The 24357-nt window shown below is 42.3% G+C and overlaps 1 protein-coding gene across 1 annotated transcript in view; it reads left to right on the top strand.

Annotated features, from left to right (window-relative positions):
• PDE1C (phosphodiesterase 1C) overlaps positions 1 to 24357 on the top strand; it is a 981038-nt gene that overhangs the window by 636119 nt on the left and 320562 nt on the right. The window contains 1 exon segment of the mRNA XM_030204349.1: positions 12330 to 12446. Coding sequence (XP_030060209.1) covers positions 12330 to 12446 — 117 coding nt within the window.

Below are 24357 nucleotides of genomic sequence, written 5' to 3'. Positions count from 1 at the left end.
CATCTAGGAGGTTTTTTGGTGGGTTGCAGAGTGCTCCCTATTCTTATGCTAGGCATAGGTACGATCCCGCGTCTCACCAGACTGCTCAAGCTCAGCCCTAGCACACTCGTTCTCGTCAACAGTGTGCGCCCAAGGCCCCTGCTGCCCCCTGAAAAGCAAGGGATGGGCTTTTGACTGGCTCCAGCAAAGCATAGCCACAGTAAAAGTGTCCATGCCGAATGACTTGCTGGTTGGGGGGGAGGTTAATGTTTTTTCACCAAAGGTAGCCTTCGTAAACTCCAACCGGTGGGTTCGTCATATAGTCCGGTTAGGGTACACCCTCAATCTGGAATCCAAACCTCCAAATTGCCCACCGGGAGCTCATTCATTCAGCTTCCAGCACAGGCAGGTACTTGCAGAGGAACTCTCCGCCCTTCTAAAGGCCCATGTGGTCGATCCCGTTCCACCAGGGGAAGAAGGGCTGGGATTCTATTCCAGGTACTTCCATGTGCAAAAGAAAACAGGGGGAATGCGTCCCATCCTAGACCTAAGGGCCCTGAACAAATTCCTGGTACGTGAAAAGTTCAGGATGGTTTCCCTGGGTACCCTTCTTCCTATGATTCAGGAAAACGATTGGCTATGCTCTCTGTACTTAAAGAATGCTTACACGCACATTCCGATACTCCCAGCTAACAAGAAGTATCTTCGGTTTCGGCTGGGGATGCAGCACTTTCAGTACCGTGTACTGCCCTTTGGTCTGGCATCTGTGCCCAGAGTGTTTACAAAATGCCTAGCAGTCGTCGCAGCATCACGATGCAGACTGGGAGTGCATGTGTTCCCTTATCTCGATGATTGGCTGGTGAAGAGCTCCTCGGAGGACGGTGGTCGGGAGTCCATGCTGATGACTATCCAGGTGCTAGAACTGCTGGGGTTTGTAATAAATTACGCCAAGTCCCATCTCACTCCTGTTCAGAAATTGGAGTTCATTGGAGCACTGCTTGACATGAAGACAGCTCGAGCCTATCTTCCCCAGACACAGGCAGACAACCTTCTGTCCCTGGTGTCCAAGGTTCGAACGTCTCAGCAGAACACAGCTCGGCAGATGTTGCAGTTCATGTTACACCCATGGCACGTCTATATATGAGATCTGCTCAGTTGAACCTAGCTTCCCAGTGGTTCCAAGTTGTGGGAAATATAGAGGATGTGATCTAACTGTCCACCGACTTTTGCAATTCTCTTCAGTCTGGCCCAATTTGACTATGGGACGACCATTCCAAATTCCTCAGCCTCAGAAAGTGCTTACGATGGATGCGTCCCGCCCAGGGTGGGGAGCTCATGTAGATGGGCTTCACACTCAGGGAGCCTGGTTCTTCCAGGAAACATGCCTTCATATCAACCTCCTGGAGCTTCCAGCGATCTGGAACACTCTAAATGCTTTCAGAGATTGGCTGTCCAACCAAATCATCTTGATTCAAGCAGACAATCAGGTTGTGATGTACTACACCAACAAGCAGGGGGGCACTGGTTCTCGCCCTCTGTGTCAGGAAGCCATCCAGATGTGACTTTGGGCGCGCCGTCACAGCATGCTTCTCCAAACCACTTATCTGGCAGGCGTAAGCAACAGTCTGGCCGATAGGCTAAGCAGGGTAATACAACCTCATGAGTGATCATTGAATATGGGTGTAGCCCGCAAGATCTTCCGAGCATGTCCTCGGTGGATCTTTTTGCCACTCAGATCAATCACAAGGTCCCTCAGTTCTGTTCCAGGCTTCAGGCCCACGACAGACTAGCGTCAGATGCCTTTCTCCTACATTGGGGAACAGGCCTTCTGTATGCATATTCTCCCATACCTCTAGTAGGGAAGACTTTGCTGAAACTCAAGTAAGATCGCGGAGCTATGATCCTAATTGTGCCCTACTGGCCATATCAGATTTGGTTTCCTCTTTTTCTGGAGTTGTCCTCCGAGAAACCGTGGAGATTGGAGTTTTTTTCCAACCCTCATCACTCAGAACGAGGGGTCGCTTCTACATACTAACCTCCAGTCTCTGGCACGACCTGGATGTTGAGAGCTTAGAATTCACTTCCTTAGGTCTTTCATAGGGTGTCTTCAGGGTCTTGCTTGCTACCAAAAAAGATTCTACTAAGAGGTGTTACTCTTTCAAATGGAGGAGGTTTGCCGTCTGGTGTGACAGCAAGACAGTAGATCTTCTCTCTTGTCCTACACAGGCCCTGCTTGAATACCATCTACACTTGTCGGAGTCTGGTCTCAAGACCAACTCCGTAAGGGTTCACCTTATCATCAGCATGTAGAAGGTGAGCCTATCTCTGGACAGCCTTTAGTTGTTCGCTTCACGAGAGGTTTACTCTTGTCAAAGCCCCCAGTCAAACCTCCGCCAGTGTCATGGGATCTCAACGTCGTTCTCACCCAGCTGATGAAAGCTCATTTTGAGTCACTGAATTCCTGCCATCTGAAGTATTTGGAAGGTCATTTTCTTGGTGACTGTTACTTCAGCTCATAGGGTCAGTGAACTTCAGGCTGTAGTAGTGGATGCACCTTATACTAAGTATCATCACAACAGAGTAGTCCTCCGCATGCACCCTAAGTTCCTGCCGAACGTGGTGTCGGAGCTCCATCTGAACCAGTCAATTGTCTTGCCAACATTTTTTCCCTGTCCTCATGCCCACCCTGGTGCAAGCAGCTTGCACACCTTGGCCTGCAACAGAGCATTGACCTTTTACGTGGAGCGGATGAAGCCTTTCAGACAGTCTGCCCAGTTTGTTGCTTTTGATCCCAACAGGAGGGGAGTCGCCATCGGAAAATGCACAATCTCTAATTGTCTAGCAGATTGCATTTCCTTCACTTATGCCCAAGCTGGGCTGAATCTGGAGGGCTATGTCATGGCTCATAATGTCAGAGCCATGGCTTCGTCGGTGACTCACTTTAAAGTCATAGTTACATAGTAACATAGTAGATGACGGCAGAAAACGACCTGCATGATCCATCCAGTCTGCCCAACAAGATAAACTCATATGTGCTACTTTTTGTGTATACCTTACCTTGATTTGTGTCTGTCATTTTCAGGGCACAGACCGTATAAGTCTGCCCTCGGAACAGGATTCCTTTATGTTTATCCCACACATGTTTGAATTCCGTTACCGTTTTCCTCTCCACCACCTCCCGTGGGAGAGCATTCCAAGCATCCACCACCACTCTCTCCGTGAAATAAGTCAGCCTCCATTGAAGAGATTTCCAAAGCTGCAACGTGGTCTTCAGTCCACACGTTCACATCTCACTACTGCCTTGAGCAGGATACCTAACGCGAAAGTCGGTTTGGGCAGTCATTGCTGAAGAATCTGTTTGGGGTTTAGAATCCAACTCCACCCTCCTAGGCCCATTTTATTCTGTTCCAGGCTGCACTCTCAGCTAGCTGTATATAGTTTCAGGTTAATCTATGTTTGACCAATGTTAATTGTTTTGAGTGAACCTGGATGCTAGGGATATCCCAGTTATGAGTATAATCCAGCCTGCTTGTCCTTGGAGAAAGCGAAGATACTTACCTGTAGCAGGTATTTTCCTAGGACAGCAGGCTGATTACTCTCACAATCCCGCCCACCTACCCTTGGAGTTCTTTTATTTTCTTATGCTATAGAACTTAACTGAAGAGCGCTGTTGCGTGATGGGCGGGAAGTCAGTCCGCGCATGCGTGGTTCACGCTGCATTCATGCCAGAAGGCTCTGGAAAAATTTTTTCTTTTTGCTATTGCAAATGCTGATTCACGGGCTGATGCCGACATCGACCCAGTTGTGAGAATAATCAGCCTGCTGTCCTCGGAGAATACCTGCTACAGGTAGGTATCTTCGCTTTACCTGCAATGCTGTGTGGCTGTCTTACCTGGGCACCAGGCCAGCCCTCTTTCCTGTTACCACACCACCTTTGTAGTCTCATTTTTCTTACCTGTTAGGTATGTTACATATGGTAACCAAAATGCCTCTACTCACAAATGCAGTCCAGACTTACATGCACTACAAGCAAGGTAGACAATCCTGCTTATAATCGAAATAGAAAAACGCCTATATTGTGACCCAAATCGGGAGATAGACGTTTATCTCACAAAAACGAATAAAGCGGTATAATCGAAAGCCGAATTTGGACGTTTTCAACTGCACTCCGTCGCGGATGCGGGCAAAGTTGATGGGGGCGTGTCAGAGGTGTGGCGAAGGCGGAACTGGGGCGTGGTTATCGGCCGATCAGAGATGGGCGCCTTTCGCCGATAATGGAAAAAAAATATGCGTTTTTAGCGAGAATTTAGGACACTTTTCCTGGACCCTGTTTTTCCACAAATAAGGCCCCAAAAAGTGCCCTAAATGACCAGATGACCACTGGAGGGAATAGGGATGACCTCCCCTGACTCCCCCAGTGGTCACAAAACCCCCTCCCACCACAAAATATGCCGTTTCACAACTGTTTATTTTCACCCTCAAATGTCATACCCACCTCCCTGGCAGCAGTATGCAGGTCACTGGAGCAGTTATTAGGGGGTGCAGTGGACTTCAGGCAGGTGGACCCAGGCCCATCCCCCCCCCCCCCACCTGTTACACTTGTGCTGGTAAATGGGAGCCCTCCAAACCACCCCCAAACCCACTGTACCCACATGTAGGTGCCCCCTTCACCCCTTAGGGCTATAGTAATGGTGTAGACTTGTGGGCAGTGGGTTTTGAGGGGGATTTGGGGGGCTCAACACCCAAGGGAAGGGTGCTATGCACCTGGGAGCTGTTTTACCTTTTTTTTTTGTAAAAGTGCCCCCTAGGGTGCCCGGTTGGTATCCTGGCATGAGAGGGGGACCAGTGCACTACGAATCCTGGCCCCTCCCACGAATAAATGTCTTGGAGTTATTCGTTTTTGAGCTGGGCGCTTTCGGTTTCCATTATCGCTGAAAAACAAAAACACCCAGCTCAAAAAAATAAACGTCCATGTTTTTCGGAAATACGGTTCGGTCCGCCCCTTCACGGACCCGTTCTCGGAGATAAACGCCCATGGAGATAGACGTTTCCGTTCGATTATGCCCCTTCACGGCTTCCCAAACCTGCCCTGGGGACTCCACAGCCAATCAGGTTTTCAGGATAACCTCAGTGAATATGCATGAGGAATATTTATGTATGCTGGGTTCCAGTGCATATTCCAATTTATCTCATGCATATTCATTGTGGATATCCTGAAAACCAAACTAGCAGTGGGTCTGAGGACCAGTATGGAAAGCTTTGAGGTAGAAGCTAAGATTGGGAATCAGGCATTATTTATCAACCAGTTCTACTGTGCACTGACAGGTCAATAATATAATATAATATATTCTGCTAGCAACAGTAGGTATTTTATTGATTAATCATTAATTTACTTGGTTATTTGAGGTGCTTGGGAAAGATTAATTAAAGACAAAAACTTTTTCTATGGAGATCATGCAGGCAGCAAGGTGTATCAAGTATATTAGAAATAAAAATAATTGAACAATTAATCTTAACATTTCCACAGTAGTTAGTTAAAGAAAAACTAACCTGGTAGGTTTTCATGCTTTATATTCTAAAATTTCCCAGTTCTAAGGTATGTCCTGGATTTATCCTCATGGAGTAAATTTAATATTCATTTACTGTAAACGTTGGGAGTACATAAATAGATAAATATTGCCTTACTGGGACAGACCGAAGGTCCATCCAGTTCAGCATCCTGTTTACAACAGTGTCAAATTCAGGTTACAAGTACTTGGCAAGATACCAAAACAGTACAATACATTTTATGCTCCTTATCCTAGAAATAAGCAGTGGATTTTTCCCAAGTTCATTTTAATAATGGCTTATGGACTTTTCTTTTAGGAAGATATCCAAACCTTTTCTAAACCCCGCCAAGCTAACTGCTTTTACTACATTCTATGGTAACGAATTAGAGTTTAACGACATGATGACTGAAGAAATATTTTCTCCGATTCGTTTTGAAATTACTACTTTGTAGCTTCATTGCGTGCCCCCTAGTCCTAGCATTTTCGAAAGAGCAAACAAGTGATTCATGTCTACCCATTCCACTCCACTCATTATTTTATATACCTCTATCATATTTCCCCTTAGCCGTCTTTTCTCCAAGCTGAAGAGCCCTAGCCGCTTTAGCCTTTCCCATAGGGAAGTCATCCCATCCCTTTTATCATTTTCATTGCCCTTCTCTGTACCTTTTCTAATTCCACTATATCTTTTTTGAGATGCGGTGACCAGAATTGCAATCAATATTCGAGGTACGGTTGCAGCATGGAGCAATCCAAAGTCATTTTTGTTTTCTATTACTTTCCTTATAATACCTAACATTCTATTTGCTTTCTTAGCCACACACTGAGCAGAGGGTTTCAACGTATCATCAACGATGACACCTAGATCTCTTTCCTGCTCAGTGACTACTAATGTGGAACCTTGCATTACGTAGCTATAGTTCGGGTTCCTCTTTCCCACATGCATCACTTTGCACTTGCTCACATTAAACATCAACTGCCATTTGGATGCCCAATCTCGTAAGGTCCTCTTGTAATTTTTCACAATCCTCTTGCGATTTAACAATTGTGAATAACTTTGTGTCGTCAGCAGGTTTAATTACCTCACTAGTTACTCCCATCTCTAGATCATTTATAAATATGTTAAAAAGCAGTGGTCCCAGCACAGACCCCTGGGGAACCCCACTATCTACCCTTTTCCTTTGAGAATACTGACCATTTAACCCTACTCTCTATTTTCTATTTTTTAACCAGTTTTTAATTCACAATAGAACGCTACCTCCTATCCCTTGACTCTCCAATTTTACTGGAGTCTTTCATGAGGTACTTTGTCAAATGCTTTTTGAAAATCCAGATACACAGTATCAACTGGCTCCCCTTTATTCACATGTTTGCTCACCCCTTCAAAGAAATATAGTAGATTGGTGAGGCAAGATTTCCCTTCATTAAATCCATATTGGCTTTGTCTCATTAATCCATGCTTTTGAATATGCTCTGTACTTTTATTCTTTATAATAGTCTCTACCATTTTGCCTGGCACCAATGTCAGGCTCATTGGTCTATAATTTCCCAGATCACCTCTGGAACCTTTTAAAATAATCAGCATTACATTGGCCACCCTCCAATCTTCCGGTACCAGGAGGGTCATTTTCAAAGAGGTGCTCATGGATCAAACAGTACTTTGAGCATATTCATTTACATTGGTTACCATTTCTGAAAATTTGAATTCCAGTTATTCGATGTGGTCCTCTAAGGCTTGTACTTGTTAACACCTCTCCAAAAGTGCATAGCTGTTTCATCATGGCTTTTATAGTATTAAGCTCCTCCAGCACAGTGGTATTTGTGGAGGCCTGCTTTTTCACCCCTGGGGCCTTCTCAGGTGTAGGTGGATCAGTTTTATGCCATTTTAGGCCACACTGGAGTGTATAAGAAGGATAATTTTTGATGGATTTATTAGTAGCCATGGTCTCTCGCCAATAGGAAAAGATTTTGGAGTGTTCAAAGCGCTGTGAGAAGATAATAAGAATTTGGAAGAAGCTGGCTGCAGAGCTCAGGGCTTAAGCTTCCATCTTGGAAGCCTCTCAGGCCATGCCCCCTCACATTTCTGTTTTTATTTCTCCAGTGTTGCAGTATATGCTGAGTTTGACTTTTTGAGTTTCACAGTTCTATTTTTTGTCTTCATATTTCTATTTCTGATTTGTGATCCCTTGTTTTATATTTGGGGTAGGGGGACCTGTCTATGCTTTGCAAGTGACTGAGGTGCAGTATTTGGTTTCCATGTAGTTTCTGTGTAGAGATATGTAGCTGTCCCACTTGTTGTGTTTTATCTGTAGTAGGTGTATTGGTATTCTAGGGTCCAGTGAAATATTTATTGTGCTGCCTATTCATAAGTAGGGTTCTTGCTGTCTGAATTGTAGGATTAGTGCTACTGTTGAATGACATGTTTGCTACATATATGTAGAGTTAGGATTTTTTTTTTAGGTTCTGTATTATTTCACAATGTGCCTGGTAGTGGAGACATTTATGCTGCTATTGCTCAGATGAGATGAGAAACAGGATAATTTTTGTATGGTGACTGCCATAGAAAAATGTTCTGGTTCTGATCTGAACCTGTTATTGGGTAGAGGTTGGATTTTTGTGAATGCAAAGCATATTTACTTGTAACTTTTAAGAACTGCTATAGTGTGTCAGACCAAAGGTCCTTGAGGGTCATGTAGCAGTATGTTCCAGCTCAGTGTTCAGCAGCCAGTAAAAATGGAGATGAGACCATGATTTACTTGAGAAACATTATAAATTGAGTAGTAAATCATACCACTGAATTTTGCTTTTTCATTTCTTCATTCACAACAAATAGCATTGATCTTTTTATAGGGCAATTTGTAGACTCCCTGCGGAAAATGCAGCTGACAGGTACCATGTTCTCATGGTTCTTCAAACCAAGTTTTACAGGAGAACTCCCTGTAGAGTTTCCCCTTAAAATCTGGCATTAAACTGGTGCAAATTACGTGAGGTTGAAGACAGCATTGGGATTGCAAAATGAAATGCTGGTGTATTTTCCCTCTGGTCAACCCTAACTCTGACCCCTGTTCACCTCTTTTGTCTGTAGGGGAAAGTATGTGCCTTGTGGACAGTTTTTCCTGCAAGGATGGAGGGCATTGTTTCAAGTGTCCATCTCCACACACATCTCCACACACCTATTGAGGAGCAATGGAACAGCTTTTTGGTTGGAGGGGCCAAGCCAATGAATCTTCAGCACTGCTCCCAAGCTCTTTATTTGCTGATGCTGTATTGGGTAAAAATATTGATGGGGCCATGGTGCCAGTGGACCACTCCATTTTGTTTTTTATGCACCTATTTTCCTGCAGAGAATCCTTTTAAAAACTGCCTATGTATTGAAATGAATACATACAGCGATCACAATTCTGTATTTTGGAGAAAAGGTTAAGAAAACATTCTCTGAAAATGTTGACGCTCAAGGTAGAAAGGATGTTTGCACTCTTTTGGTAGTAGCTTTGCACATAGAGACATCTCTGTGCATACTGTCTGAGATCAATTTCATTCAGTGCACTCTGTGCAGGATTTAAATGTGTATACATTATTGTATAGGCAGGAGCAAATTTCAGAGGCTGATTTGAGCTTTCCTGTTCTGTGTAAATTGCTTCCTGTATAAATTTTGACAGACGTGTTCAGTGTGATGGGGGCTCTTGCTGGCACACCATAGAAACCTGGGATCAGTTGCCATTTTTGGAACAAGGGCCCAGATCATTTGAAACTTTAAGAGCCATTGGCTCCCCACTTGCTTCTATATAGTTCAAACTTCTATTTCTCATTTATTTATTTAAGCATTTAGCGCACGTTTTTTCCCAAGGTGAGTTGTGTTCAGGTACAGTTGTTCAGGTACAGTAGGTATTTCCCCATCCCTAGTGGGCTTACAAGCTAAGGGCCTCTTTTACAAAGCCACGCTACCGATTCTTGGTGCAGCAAATGAGAGGAAGCCCATTCAATTCCTATGGGCTTCCTCTCATTGCCATGTGGTAATCCTTACAAGGCTTTGTAAAGAGGCCCTGAGCTTATACCCAAGGCAATGACTTGCCCAAGATCACAAGTAGCCATAGTGGAATTTGAATTGGGCACACCAGAGTTTCAGCTCACCCCTCTAACCAATGGGCTATTCCTCCACTCAAATGAAGTTGCTTGGCAGCGCCCGATTACGTATCTTCCCTCTCTCTCTCTCCACTCCTCCTCTTGAGCTCTGTTCATCTGGCAAGTTACTCTCATTTTGCCAGACTCTGCTTTTTCAATCTTGCTGTGCCATTTAAATGGAAAAGACTTCCTGAATCAATACATCACACACGCTATCTTGCCATATTGAAATCCAGACTAAAACGTCCTCTTTTTGAGACTGCTTTTACATTTTGACCACTTCTCTGTAACACCTTCTCCTACAATCTCCTGTCTGTCATGTATGTTTTTCTTGAGCAGATTGTAAGCTCTCTCTTATTTGTGCCAGTGCAGTGCTGTGTAAGCTTGCTAACACTTTAGACATAAAAAGTAACACTAGTAATGAGAGCCAGAACTGTGTAGTAGTTAGGATCTGTGAAATTCATGTTATTACAGATTTTCTGTAATGGTTTTGCAAACTTGGGCCTCGTTCACTAATGTGTTAACAATGAGTTAACTTGCCTTGATGCACGTTAAAATGCATGAATTTGAATTAATCACATGGGGTAATTTTATAAAGGTTTTCCATGTGTAGAGCCTGTTTTCCATGTGGACTAGTCGAAAAGGAGAGAGGGAGTCCAAAGCACAAGAACCCAAGCCAAGTGAAAAGGATGGGTTAAAGGACCTTTAATAAATTTGAGATGCCAACCCATTCTTGGAGCCCACTGTGCTTTTTCCACTTTACGTGTGGACTAGCCTTTTAATAATGGAATATGTGCATATGAGTATGCATGCCAACAAGATGGCACATAATTATAAGCATGGCACACGTGGGTGTTCCCGGGATGTAGCTGGGGTGCAGCAGGAGCAGAATGAAATAGAACTGTTTTAATTGTAACCTGGCTCAAAACTTATTTGAATGAGGCAAGTAATCAAATATTAGTAAAGGTCCCAGTAGACATGTAGAATATTAACATACATTTGCGCATGCTTCAGAGTATTTGCATGCTACAGGGTCTGGGTCTGGATGCTTATTTTATAAGGGCATGTTGCCTTTATAAAGTTGGCTTAAAATAGGCACCCTTAAGACTCCCCACATAGCATGTTAGAATGTCAGACCCATAATTAGGTAGCTTAGACGAAGAGTAACCCAATGGTTAGTTCAGTGACCTGAGAGCTAGGGGAGCTGGGTTCAATTCTCATTGCAGTTCCTTGTGACTCTGGGCAAGTCGCTTAACTCTCTGGTACAAAATAAGTATCTGCTTTAGTGCATAATTTTATGGGTGCACGGGTCCAAAAAGGTGCACAAATAACTTTGTACAAAGCTTTGGTTTGGACACTAGCGCACAGCATATTTAAAACCATGGTAATAATGAGGCTAGTTAACTGTTCCAGGCAGATGCAGAGAAGTGCGCATAAGACTGAAGGGCTGAGCACAGTGTCAGGGCTTTAACACCAAGTCTGAGGTCAGAGACATAGAAGGTTACCTCTTTCTTCTGCAGTAACACTTGTGAAGATTCAGTGATTTTTATTCTTTTTGTTCTGAGCAAACATAGGGCCTGCAGCTTTTTTTCTGGCTTCCATGAAGACCTTGGGGTAAAAAAGGAGCAGAGTGACATGAGGTGAAGTGCGGCAGGACCCCGGCCCCACCCCCACCCCAAATCATCCAGAAATGACCACCTTCTTGAGGGACCCCCAATTCCCATCATCTCCTGATACTACAAATGATTCCCCCTACTGGGACCCCTGGACCTCCCCACCCCCATCCTCACCTACAGTACCTTGAAGATGGGAGACAGGAGCAGTAATTGTAATGTTTAATGTTTGATCAAAGCTTGATCTACCACTTTCCTTAAGGAATAAGCGAAGGCAGTCTACAATTCAAAAAATGTAGCACACAGTGAAAAGAACTACAATAATCAGATAGGAAAGAAAACAAAGGAGAAAGGAGATGAAAAACATAAGGATTGGTAAACCCAAAGATAACTTCACTGGCTTCACTTGCTTCTCCCTCCGTGCCACCATCCTGCAAATTGGTGACACCTGACCCTGCATGGTATGTCCTAGGATGTGCTGCATAGGGTCAGGTGCTACCATTTTACAAGATGGCAACCCAGAAGCAGGAATGAGTGGGCCTCACTCCTGCCTCCCATCTTAAAGGTACATGAAGGGTGCTGGAGGTTTGAGAGAATCTGGGGAGCCTGTCCACTAGACCACCAGGAATTTTAGTTTGGGTGCTGGGGCAACGGGTATATAAAAATTTATGTCTTCAGGAAAGGAAATACTATCTTAAAACTATGCAAGCAAACTGATTTGGTGGCTCATTGGCAATTTTTTTTTACCCCAAATTTGCCAGATATTTAAATCCACCTTCACATCTTTCTTTGTGTACTAAGTTTAGTGCACATTTGCAGTAAAGAAACCAAACTATTCAGGCCTCCTGATCAACATTTTGGCAAATTCCATCAATGCCATTGAGATAGTGTGACATCCCTAGAAGGGCTTGCTTCACCATAACACATGAATTCTGTGAAATGATACATCTGCTAATAAGAAATACATGTATATGTTACTGGGCTATTGCTTTCTTGGCTAAAGAATCTACAGTGTAATGGAGATTGTAAAACAATATACTGTGTTGACATGTTTCTTTTTACCTTGCAGAATGTTGACAAGTGGTCCTTTGATGTCTTTGCACTAAATGAGGCCAGTGGAGATCATTCGTTGAAATTTATTTTCTATGAAATGCTTACCCGCTATGATCTGATCAACCGCTTCAAGGTCAGTGTTTTAAAAAAACATTCAGCCATATTTTTGAAGTCTTACAGCAAAAATCTAGTGGCCTGATATTCAGCTCGAGTTAATTGGCTTGAACAGCTGCCAACTGGTTAATTCACATCTCGGTGGATAACCGGTCATTTTCAGTGGCATTTAACTGGTTATCACCTCTGAAACTGCCCAGTTATCACCAAAAATAAAGTTGGGGGTGTTACTGGTTAAATTACAATATTCGGAACTTAACAGGCCAGGCTTAGCAGCCAAATAAGGCTGCCAAAAAAGCAGGCCTATCTTTGCCCGCTAAGCCATGGCCGGTTAAGTCTGAATATTGACTTAACTGGTCATGTGCTAGCCAGCGTTGAAAGACCCGGATAGTCAATGCTGGTCACAGGAAATGGCCCGGCATTTAATATCCAGGTTGAACACCAGCAGCGGGCAGTCACAGTGCTACCCGCTATCGGAGAGGGGTGGGGGGGTTGGAGGGTAGATTTTGAGTAATATAAACCAGTGTTTGCCAACCCTTTCCTGGATGCACACCAGTCTAGTTGGGTTTTCAGGACTGTCACCATAAATATGAAAGAAATCAGTTTACATACATCAGAGACCCATCATCTAAAGTATATTCATTTTGAATATCTTGAAAACCAGACCAGTGCCTCATGTAAAAAGATTGAGAAACACTGATCTAAAAACCTTTTATAAAAGTACCATAACATTGGATCATTTTACATCACGCACAGGTCTAGATTTACTAAAACCCATTAACACACTACTGTGGTCTAACACGCATTAATATGTGCTATTTAGTCCAGGTCCCATTTTGTGTAGTGGGATTATTTGCTAATAACATGCTTTAACTACATTATCTCACTAATATAGTAATGCACTTTAGTAAATCTAGTCCACAGATTTTAAGTTAAAAACAAATCTCCACTTGAGTGTTCATTGATGTGGTGATGCAGTAACTTAGCTCACTATCCAGCTTATAATCGAACGAGAAAAACGCCCAAGTTCCGACCTAAATCGGGAGATGGGCGTTTATCTCACAAAAACGAATAAAGCGGTATAATCGAAAGCCGATTTTGGACGTTTTCAACTGCACTCCGTCGCGGATGCGGACAAAGTTGATGGGGGCGTGTCAGAGGTGTGGCGAAGGCGGAACTGGGGCGTGGTTATCTGCCGAACAGAGATGGGCGCATTTCACAGATAATGGGACAAAAGTATGCGTTTTTAGCTAGAATTTAGGGCACTTTTCCTGGACCCTGTTTTTTCACGAATAAGGCCCCAAAAAGTGCCCTAAATGACCAGATGACCACTGGAGGGAATCGGGGATGACCTCCCCTGACTCCCCCAGTGGTCATAAACCCCCTCCCACCACAAAAAATGATGTTTCACAACTTTTTATTTTGACCCTCAAATGTCATACCCACCTCCCTGGCAGCAGTATGCAGGTCCCTGGAGCAGTTGTTAGGGGGTGCAGTGGACTTCAGGCAGGTGGACCCAGGCCCATCCCCCCCCTACCTGTTACAATTGTGCTGCTTAATGCTTAGTCGTCCAACCCCCCCCCCCCCCCGAACCCACTGTACCCACATGTAGGTGCCCCCCTTCACTCCTTAGGGCTATAGTAATGGTGTAGACTTGTGGGCAGTGGGTTTTGAGGGGGATTTGGGGGGCTCTACACACAAGGGAAGGGTGCTATGCACCTGGGAGCTCTTTTACCTTTTGTTCTGTTTTTGTAAAAGTGCCCCCTAGGGTGCCTGGTTGGTGTCCTGGCATGTTAGGGGGACCAGTGCACTACGACTCCTGGCCCCTCCCACGAACAAATGCCTTGGATTTATTCGTTTTTGAGCTGGGCGATTTCATTGTCCATTATCGCTGAAAAGCAAAAACGCCCAGCTCACAACTTGGCGAATAAAACATGGACGTCTAATTTTTTCGAAAATACGCTTGGGTCCGCCCCTTCACGGACCCGTTCTCGGAGATAAACGCCCATGGAGATAGGCGTTTCTGTTCGATTATGCCCCTCCATGAGTCCCCAACAAGGAAAAATATAAATAAGGATCATTGAATCAGCTCTAGCCTGGTTTGGATTCTGCCTAGACTTGGTGGATTTTAGGTTAGAGATAGGAATACCCGATGCGTCTATTGTGCAATGAATTAAGAAAGCATTGGCACCCCAGTATGCAAAAAGATTCAAATTGTCCTTAGAGAATTGTCCTTAGAGAATTTGGAATTACAAGTACATAGATGCGATGGGGGAAAGCTGGGAAAATCTGGCTGACTCCTCCATCTCAGTGATAATCTAGAACAAGGGTGGGCAACCATGGTCGAGGGCCACAATGAACTTGCATGAGATCTGTTTGCATATAACGGAAGCAGCATATGCAAATCAAACTCATACATATTCATTGTGGAAATCTTGAAAATCCAACTGGGTTGTGGCTCTCGCCCTGGTCTAGAACCATATCACAGCCCCAATTAGAGGAAAAATGTCATTTAATCTCTAACCAATTTATTGGTGACTGTGCTGACTTTTTGTCTAGCGACGTACAATCTAGTTCAAGTGAAATTTAAACCAGGCAGAAAACTATGGATGTAAGTTCATTAGCGTGTATTCAGTTCATTAGCGCACATTCAGTTCATTAGCGCACCTTGAGTGCAAGATTGATTTAACATCCATTAAAAATTCTAATGTGCATTATAAAAATGTAAATAAAATGGGTGTCTGTTCATCTGACAAGTTACTCTTATTCTGCTGAACTTTGTTTTTCAACTTTGTTGTGCCGGTCAGCTGGAACTGACTTTCTGAATTGGTGCTCTGTTGCCGCATTGAAATGTAGACTAAAATCTCACCTTTTTGAGGCTGCTTTTATGTCTTGATCACTTGTGTATAACACGTTCTCCTACATGGCTGACAAGAACCAAAAATGCCCTAAAATTGAGAAAAGTCCAAAAGACCCCAACAACAAGCAAACACATTTTTTCCCCGTCTACATTTAGATGGGAAATATCAATCATATTTTATTTCCTTTAATTTCAGCAAAATCAAAATTTTAGAAAAATTAAAAATGTGCTTTCAAATGAAACCCAAACTGAAGTCTGCAATGGACTTCCCCAAAACATTGGCAAACTTCCCAGGAGCTTTCCTTTTTAGTCATTTGTAGTCCATCATTCCAAGGGTAATTAGTGCTCGGTGGAGAACAATATTAACAAACAACAGTTAAACACTTATCTGTCCATGGAAGGAAAGTCTGGCAGGCTGAAAAATTCACGTAAATAATATATATTCTAAAACACCTCACATATATACATACAAAATAGCAGCATACTTTAAATGACCACAAACTCTATGTTCTGAAACCAGACAAAATAAGGAATTCAGGGATGTAAATATGTAAACCAAGCAAATAATAAAATACAAAATGTATGATGTAAACAGTTTTAATGTGAATATAAAATGAAGTAATAATGTAATCATTAAAAACTAAACATATATACTAGCCAGAGAAAATGGACTTAAAATAAATGGCATAAGAGTATATAATCTCATAATGTACAGTATCAAAAAAAACGTATTGGAGCAGAATTAGTAGATAATGATTACATATAACATATGTGTCATTAAAATAATAAAAATCATAATACAAGGATTCATATTGGTGTTCTAAGAGAAGACTAAGAAAATGTATCCAAAGAAAAGATGATTAAATGAGTAAGGGATGAAAACCCTACATTCTGATTAAGTGCATACATTGTAAAGCTGCTAGAATATCTCTCTATATAAAAAGCAACACCAACGTTCTATGAAGCCTCCAGCCGGAAGTGTGAAGGGGGTGAGATATCCGGTTTCCCTATGAGTGTCTGCCCCGCCCTCTCTGTAACACAGTCAGTGAAGGAAAACAGCAGAGCACGAAATCAAATCGCTAGCTCTGTAACAGTGAAGGACTCAGAGGGGGGAGGGGAGAGAGGCCAGAGGGCAGGGACACACACACTCCCACATGCACACAGAAGAAAACATTGCTAGCCCCCGTTTCATTTGCATCAGAAACGGGGCTTTTTTAACTAGTATTATTATAATGGTACATAAGGAAGCAGCTTTGATAGTATCATGTGGTAATTACAAAATCTTGAAGAGAAATACTAACGGGGCAGAAGTAACCAAAATAAAGGCACCATATTGTATAATATGTATTGAGTAACTGCCCAAGTATTGATTTAATAAAATATAACAGTCAGTTTGCATATAGACAGATAATGTGCTTACTGGATTAAATGCTTTACGATGTATGTACTTAATCAGAATGTGGGGTTTTCATCCCTTAATCATTTAATCATCTTTTTTTTAAATAAGTTTTCTTAGTCTTCTCTTAGAACACCAATATGAATCCTTGTATTATGATTTTTATTATTTTAATGATACATATGTTATATATTATCATTATCTACTAATTCTGCTCCAATATATATATATTTTTTGATACTGTACATAATGAGATTATATACTCTTATGCCATTTATTTTAAGTCCATTTTCTCTGGCTAGTATATATGTTTAGTTTTTTAATGATTACATTGAGGGGCATAATCGAAAGGGGCGCCCAGGTTTTTCTGAGGACATCCTCACAGGACGTCCCAGCAAAGGGGCAGGGAAACCCGTATTATTGAAACAAGATGGGTGTCCATCTTTCGTTTCAATAATATGGTTGGGGATGCCCAAATCTTGACATTTAGGTCATCCCTAGAGATGGTTGTCCTTAGACTTGGTCGTTTCTGATTTTCAGGGATAATGGAAACTAAGGACGCCCATCTCAGAAACGACCAAATGCAAGCCTTTGGTCGTGGGAGGAGTCAGCATTCGTAGTGCACTGGTCCCCCTGACATGCAAGGACACCAACCGGGCACCCTAGGGGGCACTGCAGTGACTTCAGAAAAAGTTCCCAGGTACATAGCTCCCTTACCTTGTGTGCTGAGCCCCCCAAAACCCACTACCCACAACTGTATACCACTAGAATTGCCCTTACGGGTGAAGGGGGCACCTAGATGTGGGTACAGTGGGTTTGTAGTGGGTTTTGGAGGACTCACATTTACCACCACAAGTGTAACAGGTAGGTGGGGGATGGGCCTGGGTCCACTTGCCTGAAGTACACTGCACCCACTAAAACTGCTCCAGGGACCTGCATACTGCTGCGATGGACCTGAGTATGACATTTGAGGCCGGCATAGAGGCTGGCACTAAATATTTTTAAAGTTCTTTTTTGAGGGTGGGAGGGGGTTAGTGACCACTGGGGGAGTAACAGGAGGCCATCCCCGATTCCCTCCGGTGGTCATCTGGTCAGTTCAGGCACCTTTTTGTGCCTTGGTCGTAAGAAAAACTGGACCAGGTAAAGTCATCCAAATGCTCGTCAGGGATGCCCTTTTTTTATGGGTTGAGGATGCCCATGTGTTAGGCACGCCCAAGTCCCGCCTTCGCTATGCCTCCTACACGCCACCCCCGGGAACTTTGGTCGTCCCCACGACGGAAAGCAGTTGGGGATGCCCAAAATTGGCTTTTGATTATGCCGATTTGGGCGACCCTATGAGAAGGATGCCCATCTTCTGATTTGTGTCGAAAGATGGGCGTCCTTCTCTTTCGAAAATAAGCCTGATTATTACTTCATTTTATATTCACATTATAACTGTTTACATTATACATTTTGTATTTTATTATTTGTTTGGTTTACATGTTATCTTTTTTTACATATTGTTTTAGACTCCTGAGGCAGGTCTGTGGCTGAAACACAGATCTGTGTCGAGTCTGTAATAAAACATTTTCTGTATTTGATCCAGCTGTCAAAGTCTCTGAAGTTATTGGTCCATTTCCCACTTATTTGTTAGAAAAACAGATCTAGACCAAAACATTGATATTTTCACCCTAGACATTTTGGTTGTGCTCCATTATGGATGTAAAATGTCTAAGTGTTAGGAACACCATACTCCCGCCTTCAAATGCCCCTGACATGCCCCCTTGTAATTTGGACACAGTGCCAATGAATTGCATAGATAAACGTCTGCAAAATAGGTTTTGAAAATAACGATTTGGATGTTTTGAAAAGAAATTCATCCAAATGCTTTCAAACTTTTTGGACATTTTTCTCTTTCAAAAATGAATCCCTTAGTAATCTATGTAACCTTGCAAGTCTGTGTACTTTGAGAACGAGCCTCCACGTCTTACAAATTTGTAAGTAAAAGGAAGAGCCTTTGTATGCAAAGGTTAAGCCATCAGTGTAGTTTGTTGTCAGGACTGTCTGCATAGGCTAAAAACCAATTGTTAAATAAAATCATAGGGCTCCTTCCAAAATACCAATAGGTATATAATTGTGTTCACACCATCACCAAATGTGCAATTCACAACTATGGTCCTCATAAAAATTGAAGGCATTTATTTTTAAACATGTCTTCTCTTCGCTTAAAACATGTCTTCTATATCCATCCGATGTTAAAGAATGTGCATCAGTGCTGAACCCAACTTGCTGAGTTTGGGGATGGCACTAGTGCTTTGGCAAAATTTTCAGGATTTATTATTTTGGTGACCTTACTGCAAACTAAAATTTCCAGTGAGTCCTGGAGGAGGGATTATCTTACCCATTTTAAAATTCATAGTGAATATAGTAATACCTTTCCTGCTCTCTCTTTAACATTTTAGGGGTTATGTATTAAGGACTTGTGTTTGCTAAGAGTAAGTAGTTTTATATCTAGCGGACATTTGATGGAAGTTAATCTGAAGATTTGCTAAGCAGCTGTTACTTGGAAAGGAATTATAGTTTTAATATGAGACTAATGCATATCAGTTTTAATGGAGAGCAGATGCTTCACATGCCATCCATAGCACACGATCTTGTGGTCGATATTGAGTGCTATATAACCAGGCTGGTGGAGCTCCTGCCCGGTTAAATAGTGCTATGTGAATTGGGAGCAGATAACCAATAGCGCTTAATCAGAGAATGCCGCTGAACTTCTGCTCTGACTGCCAGGGCCTTCTCTAGTAAGAACCGGCCAGTCCTGGTGGAGGCAAACCTGGAAGTATTCAGTGTCGATGCTTGTATAATTATTTGGGCAAGTAGATCCACAGAAATAGCAGTGCTAACTTGCCCAGATAGTAATCCAGGTTCCAGAGCTGAATATCGACTTCTGCTGACCGTGAACATCCCAGATACTCAGTGCAGGTAACCCAGATTAGGCCTGGCACTGAATTTGGGAGACCAATTCAGCCTTCACCAGTCAGTGCCTTAAAAATGTTGACCGTAGGAGGCTGAATATTGACCTGTTTGTTTCCAAGGACAGTTTTGCCGAATCTAATAGAAAGATCTCAATGATAACATTATAAAAAATTCTTTACCTTTACAGGTCATTTTCCCACATAATAAATTGGTCCATTTCAATACTAATCCACTTTGTCCCCCCATTCCTATAATATTTTACTTGATGGTGCCTTAAAGGAAATGCGGATGGATGCCCTTAGATCCCATCATGACTCAGTATAACTGGATTACTTAATTGAGGCTATCTGTGTAGCCTGCTGTTTTGGACCCGGCTACCCATGTAACCCTTTTACAGTAGTTCAGAACAGAACCTTTTACATCCACGTTCCTGCCTGCACAGCTTTCTCCAAGCGACATTTCTTTATGAAAAACCAGTAAACCAACTGATAACAGCTGCCAAATGCATATCTGTCTCTGTTTGCTGTAAAAAGATAACATTCTGATGACAACCAGATAATTTTGTTTTGTCATTCCAATTTCTGTTGTTTAAAACTCTATTTTGGTTTTAAAAGCAAAGAAAAAAATAATTTACCATATGTAACCTCATAATTTCAAGGAAAAGAATGAAATGCAATATTATAATTTTTCATGAATCCGCATCCTGTAAACAAGGCATGTACATTTGTAAACCCGTATCCATAATTTTTTGTGTACACATAGGAGGGAGAGTATTAAAGGTACGGCTAAGCTCAGAAGCAATGGTTTTATTTCAAAGGCCAGTAATCCCTTGGGGGTAGATGTTCAGCTGGTGGTGGTCAGTGTTTTTTGGCTTCTGCCAGCTTTAACCCTGGATATTCAATGCTGAGCCATGTCCAGGCGCTGGCATTGAATATCTGGGCATTCGTGACTGCCTAACACATATGTGGTTAAGTACAATATTCAGCATTTAACTGCTTAAGATGCACCTCATAAAGATAGATGTTTTATGTGGCCTTACCTTATGCAGTTAAACACTTTATTTTGGCACTTAACCACATAAATGTTGGTGGACTATTAGTGCCTTTATTTAGGTTCCAGTATATAGAATGAGAATAGTATATAAATGGGAGCATCGTATATAAATGCATGGGTGGAACATAGGCAGGGCATCCACTTATGCGCATAAATTACAGAATACTGTAAGTTTCCTGCATCACTGCCACATTTGCATGACTGCAGTTATGTCGGGTCAATACTGCATTATATTAATGTTCCATGATGGAATCTGGCTGCCAGATGCTATATGGAATAGGATCTCACTGCGTGACATAGGGCACCTAAAAGGAGGTGTCCTTTTATTCAATAGCCCCCTATTTGTAATAGGTGGGGTAAAAGTCTTATTAAATGAAATGCACACTTTTTTTATTTGTACCCTGTGCTTTCCCACTCATGGCAGGCTCAATGCAGGTTAGGTACTTATTTGTACCTGGGGTAATGGAGGGTTAAGTGATTTGCCCAGAGTCACAAGGAGCTGCCTGTGCCTACAGTGGGAATCAAACCCAGTTCTCCAGGACCAAAGTCCACCACCCTAACCACTAGGCCACTCCTCCACTTTGAGAGTGCTAGCTAGAATGAGGCCTTAGCAGTGTGGACAGAAGTAACTGGACAAACTGGATAGCCAAATAATCTTTCCCTGACATTCTTTACGGAAACTGAGCAGATGCTTTGTAAGATGGAAATTAAAAATCAACTGTAGACAAGCAATTTCTACAGCTATTTCTTTTTTTTTTCAGTGCCAGTAATTAATCACTGAAAAATTACTGTAAGATAGCGACAAAAAGGAACATTATCACAGAAAACAAGAACACACCGCCCTAGGAATAAAGGCCAAATACAACAAAGTAGAGACAAACAAAAAGCCTTCCAATAAAGTCCAAAAAAAGGTTCCAGAGGTATATGACATGTTTATTACATCCTCAACTGTGAAATGACACAATGTTAATTGGAGCACTAACTGATAGAAGACTAAAAAAAAAGGTACATTATACCATCTGCAATGCAAGAACTCAGAGAATCCTGCATACTATGATATTCATAAACTATGTCACATCACTATTGTAACCTTCCCACATTGTCATATCCTACAGGATACTTTGGAGAACAGGAATTTACTGTGCCTTACACTTTATTCTCTGGAAGAATGAGGATAATACTTTAATTTAAAAGACAACCATTATATTACTTTTGCAGAAACTGCTACAAGGCACATTACAAAGATGAAAACAAAAATGACAAAATATTAAAAACCAAAATCATGCATAATAACAGCAATCAAATAAATATATGACATAAATGAATTAAGAAAATAGAAAAACATTCTTGTTGTACCTAAAATGTTTTGTCACATCTAGCACAGGTCACCAAATAGGGTAGGGATTAGTGTAATCGTTACAGACCTGTGTCAAGAATCCATTTTGGGATTATATACATTTTAATGCCCAAGCCTGAAGGTTACATCAGCTCTAATCTACAATTAAATTAAATTAGTTTTACATGCAATCAGTCTAGGCACAAATCTGTTACTTAACGTACAATTGACTTGGCCACTCTGGCAGACACTGATGAATCTTTAATTCTCCTCCTACCCTACCCCCACAACAGCTGGTGTGTTAGATTTTGCCAGGGTCATTTTATCTGCAAAATTTCATAATCTTTAGGCAGCTCATAGGATCAAGATGATGTTAGGAGACAGAATAAACAACTAGCCCCATATTAGATTGTAATAATAACCGAGAATGAGTTCTCGGTTGTTATTATTATAACAATGTACAAGGTGCCTTCAAGCCAAGGAGTTCTACTTTAAGAAAATATAAGTGTCATACTATATATAGGTATTTCCATCCTCCTAATGACTCACTGATTAGTTAAATGGCTGAAATTTCTTTTCAGAGACACAATATTGTACGAAAAGTCTTAACATCCCCTGTTTACTAAGCCGCGTGGCAATGCCGACACAGTCCATTCAAAGGGAATGGGTTGTGTTGGCATTAGCATACCACCAGCTGCTAGTGTGGCTTAGTAACGTGAGTAACATAGTAGATGACGGCAGAGAAAGACCTGCACGGTCCATCCAATCTGCCCAACAAGATAACTCATATGTGCTACTTTTTGTGTATACCTGATCTTGATTGTTTCTGCCATTTTCACGGCACAGACCGTAGAAGTCTGGCCAGCACTAGCCCCGCCTCCCAAACAGCAGCCTCACCCCCCCCCCCCCCCCCCCCCCCCCCCCCCCACCGGCTCTGCCACCCAATCTCCGCTAAGCTTCTGAGGATCCATTCCTTCTGAACAGGAGAGTTAGTGTACTCTGTAGCAACTAATGGAACAGCCTTCCAGTGGAGATGGTGGAAAAGGAGAGTGTATCTGAAATCAAGAAAGCATGGGATAAGCACAGAGGATCTCTAAGGGAAAGGAAGGGATAGTAGAGATTAGTAGATGGTGTGGATGTGCAGAGTGGAAAGGCCATTTTCTCTGTTTCCATATCTCTAATCAGAAGGTAGGGTCATGATCAGTGTCCCATTAGGGCCCACAGGACCACTAAATATTAGTGGAACCACATTTTATTGTGTATGTTTAAACTGATTGGAGTGTTGGCTATCTTCTTTTTTAAATACACTGTGGGAAAAGAAATACATAAAACCCTAAAATAAACGTATTTTAACTTTATCAATAGTTCCTCCAGACAGAATATTTGCTGCTAGTGTCGTGACCCCAGGTATCACTAAGGGGTCCTTTAACAAAACTGTGGTAAAAAGTGGCCTTAGTGCATCCTTCTGCAGGTTTTTCCTGTGTTCTAAGGTCATTTTTACCACAGTAGTACAACGGCTGATTTTACAATTTTTCTATTAATGGCCATGCGGCAATGTTGCCATTACGGCACAGCTGTTAACAAAAAATAAACACGTGCACTTATCGATACCTATTTTACAGGTGGTAAGGGCTCATGTGTTAATCATGCGTTAACCAGTTAGTATGTGGTAATGTGGCTGTGCTGAGTAGCACAGGAGCACTCATTCTCTGCCCCCAGACATTCCCCCTCCAACAAAAATTAAAAAATATTTTGGAGTGTGCAGTTAGCGCATGCCGATTTGGAACTTACTGCAGGATGCCCGAGTGCATCCCACATTAAGCCATTTTAAGCTGAGGAGGATGTAGTAACAGCAGTTAGCGTATCTGGGTTTAAAAAAGGTTTGGACAAGTTCCTGGAGGAAAAGTCCATAGTCTGCTATTGAGATAGACATGGAGAAGCCACTGCTTGCCCCGGGATTGGTAGCATGGAACGTTGCTACTCTTTGGGTTTCTGCCAGGTACTTTTGGCCTGGATTGGCCATTGTTGGAAGCAGGATACTGGGCTAGATTGGACCATTGGTCTGACTCAGTATGGCTGTTCTTATGGTAAGTGTGCACTAGTACTTACCACAGCTTAGTAAAATGACCCCTAAGCTTGGTGTTAACCCCTACATACTGGACATGCTGAGTTATGCAGGAGAGATCTGCCCCTTGAATTAGCATGTGTCTACATCTAGAATTTTTTCATACAGCAGTTATGTCCAACTGTACAGGGGGGACTGGTGCTTGTAATCTAGCCAAGATGTGTAGGGAAAATATCTGTCTCAGGGGCGTAGCCAGACAGCAGAT

The sequence above is a fragment of the Microcaecilia unicolor genome, chromosome 1, assembly GCF_901765095.1.
Source record: "Microcaecilia unicolor chromosome 1, aMicUni1.1, whole genome shotgun sequence".
Taxonomy (NCBI): domain Eukaryota; kingdom Metazoa; phylum Chordata; class Amphibia; order Gymnophiona; family Siphonopidae; genus Microcaecilia; species Microcaecilia unicolor.
This window is presented reverse-complemented; position numbering and strand designations above follow the sequence as displayed.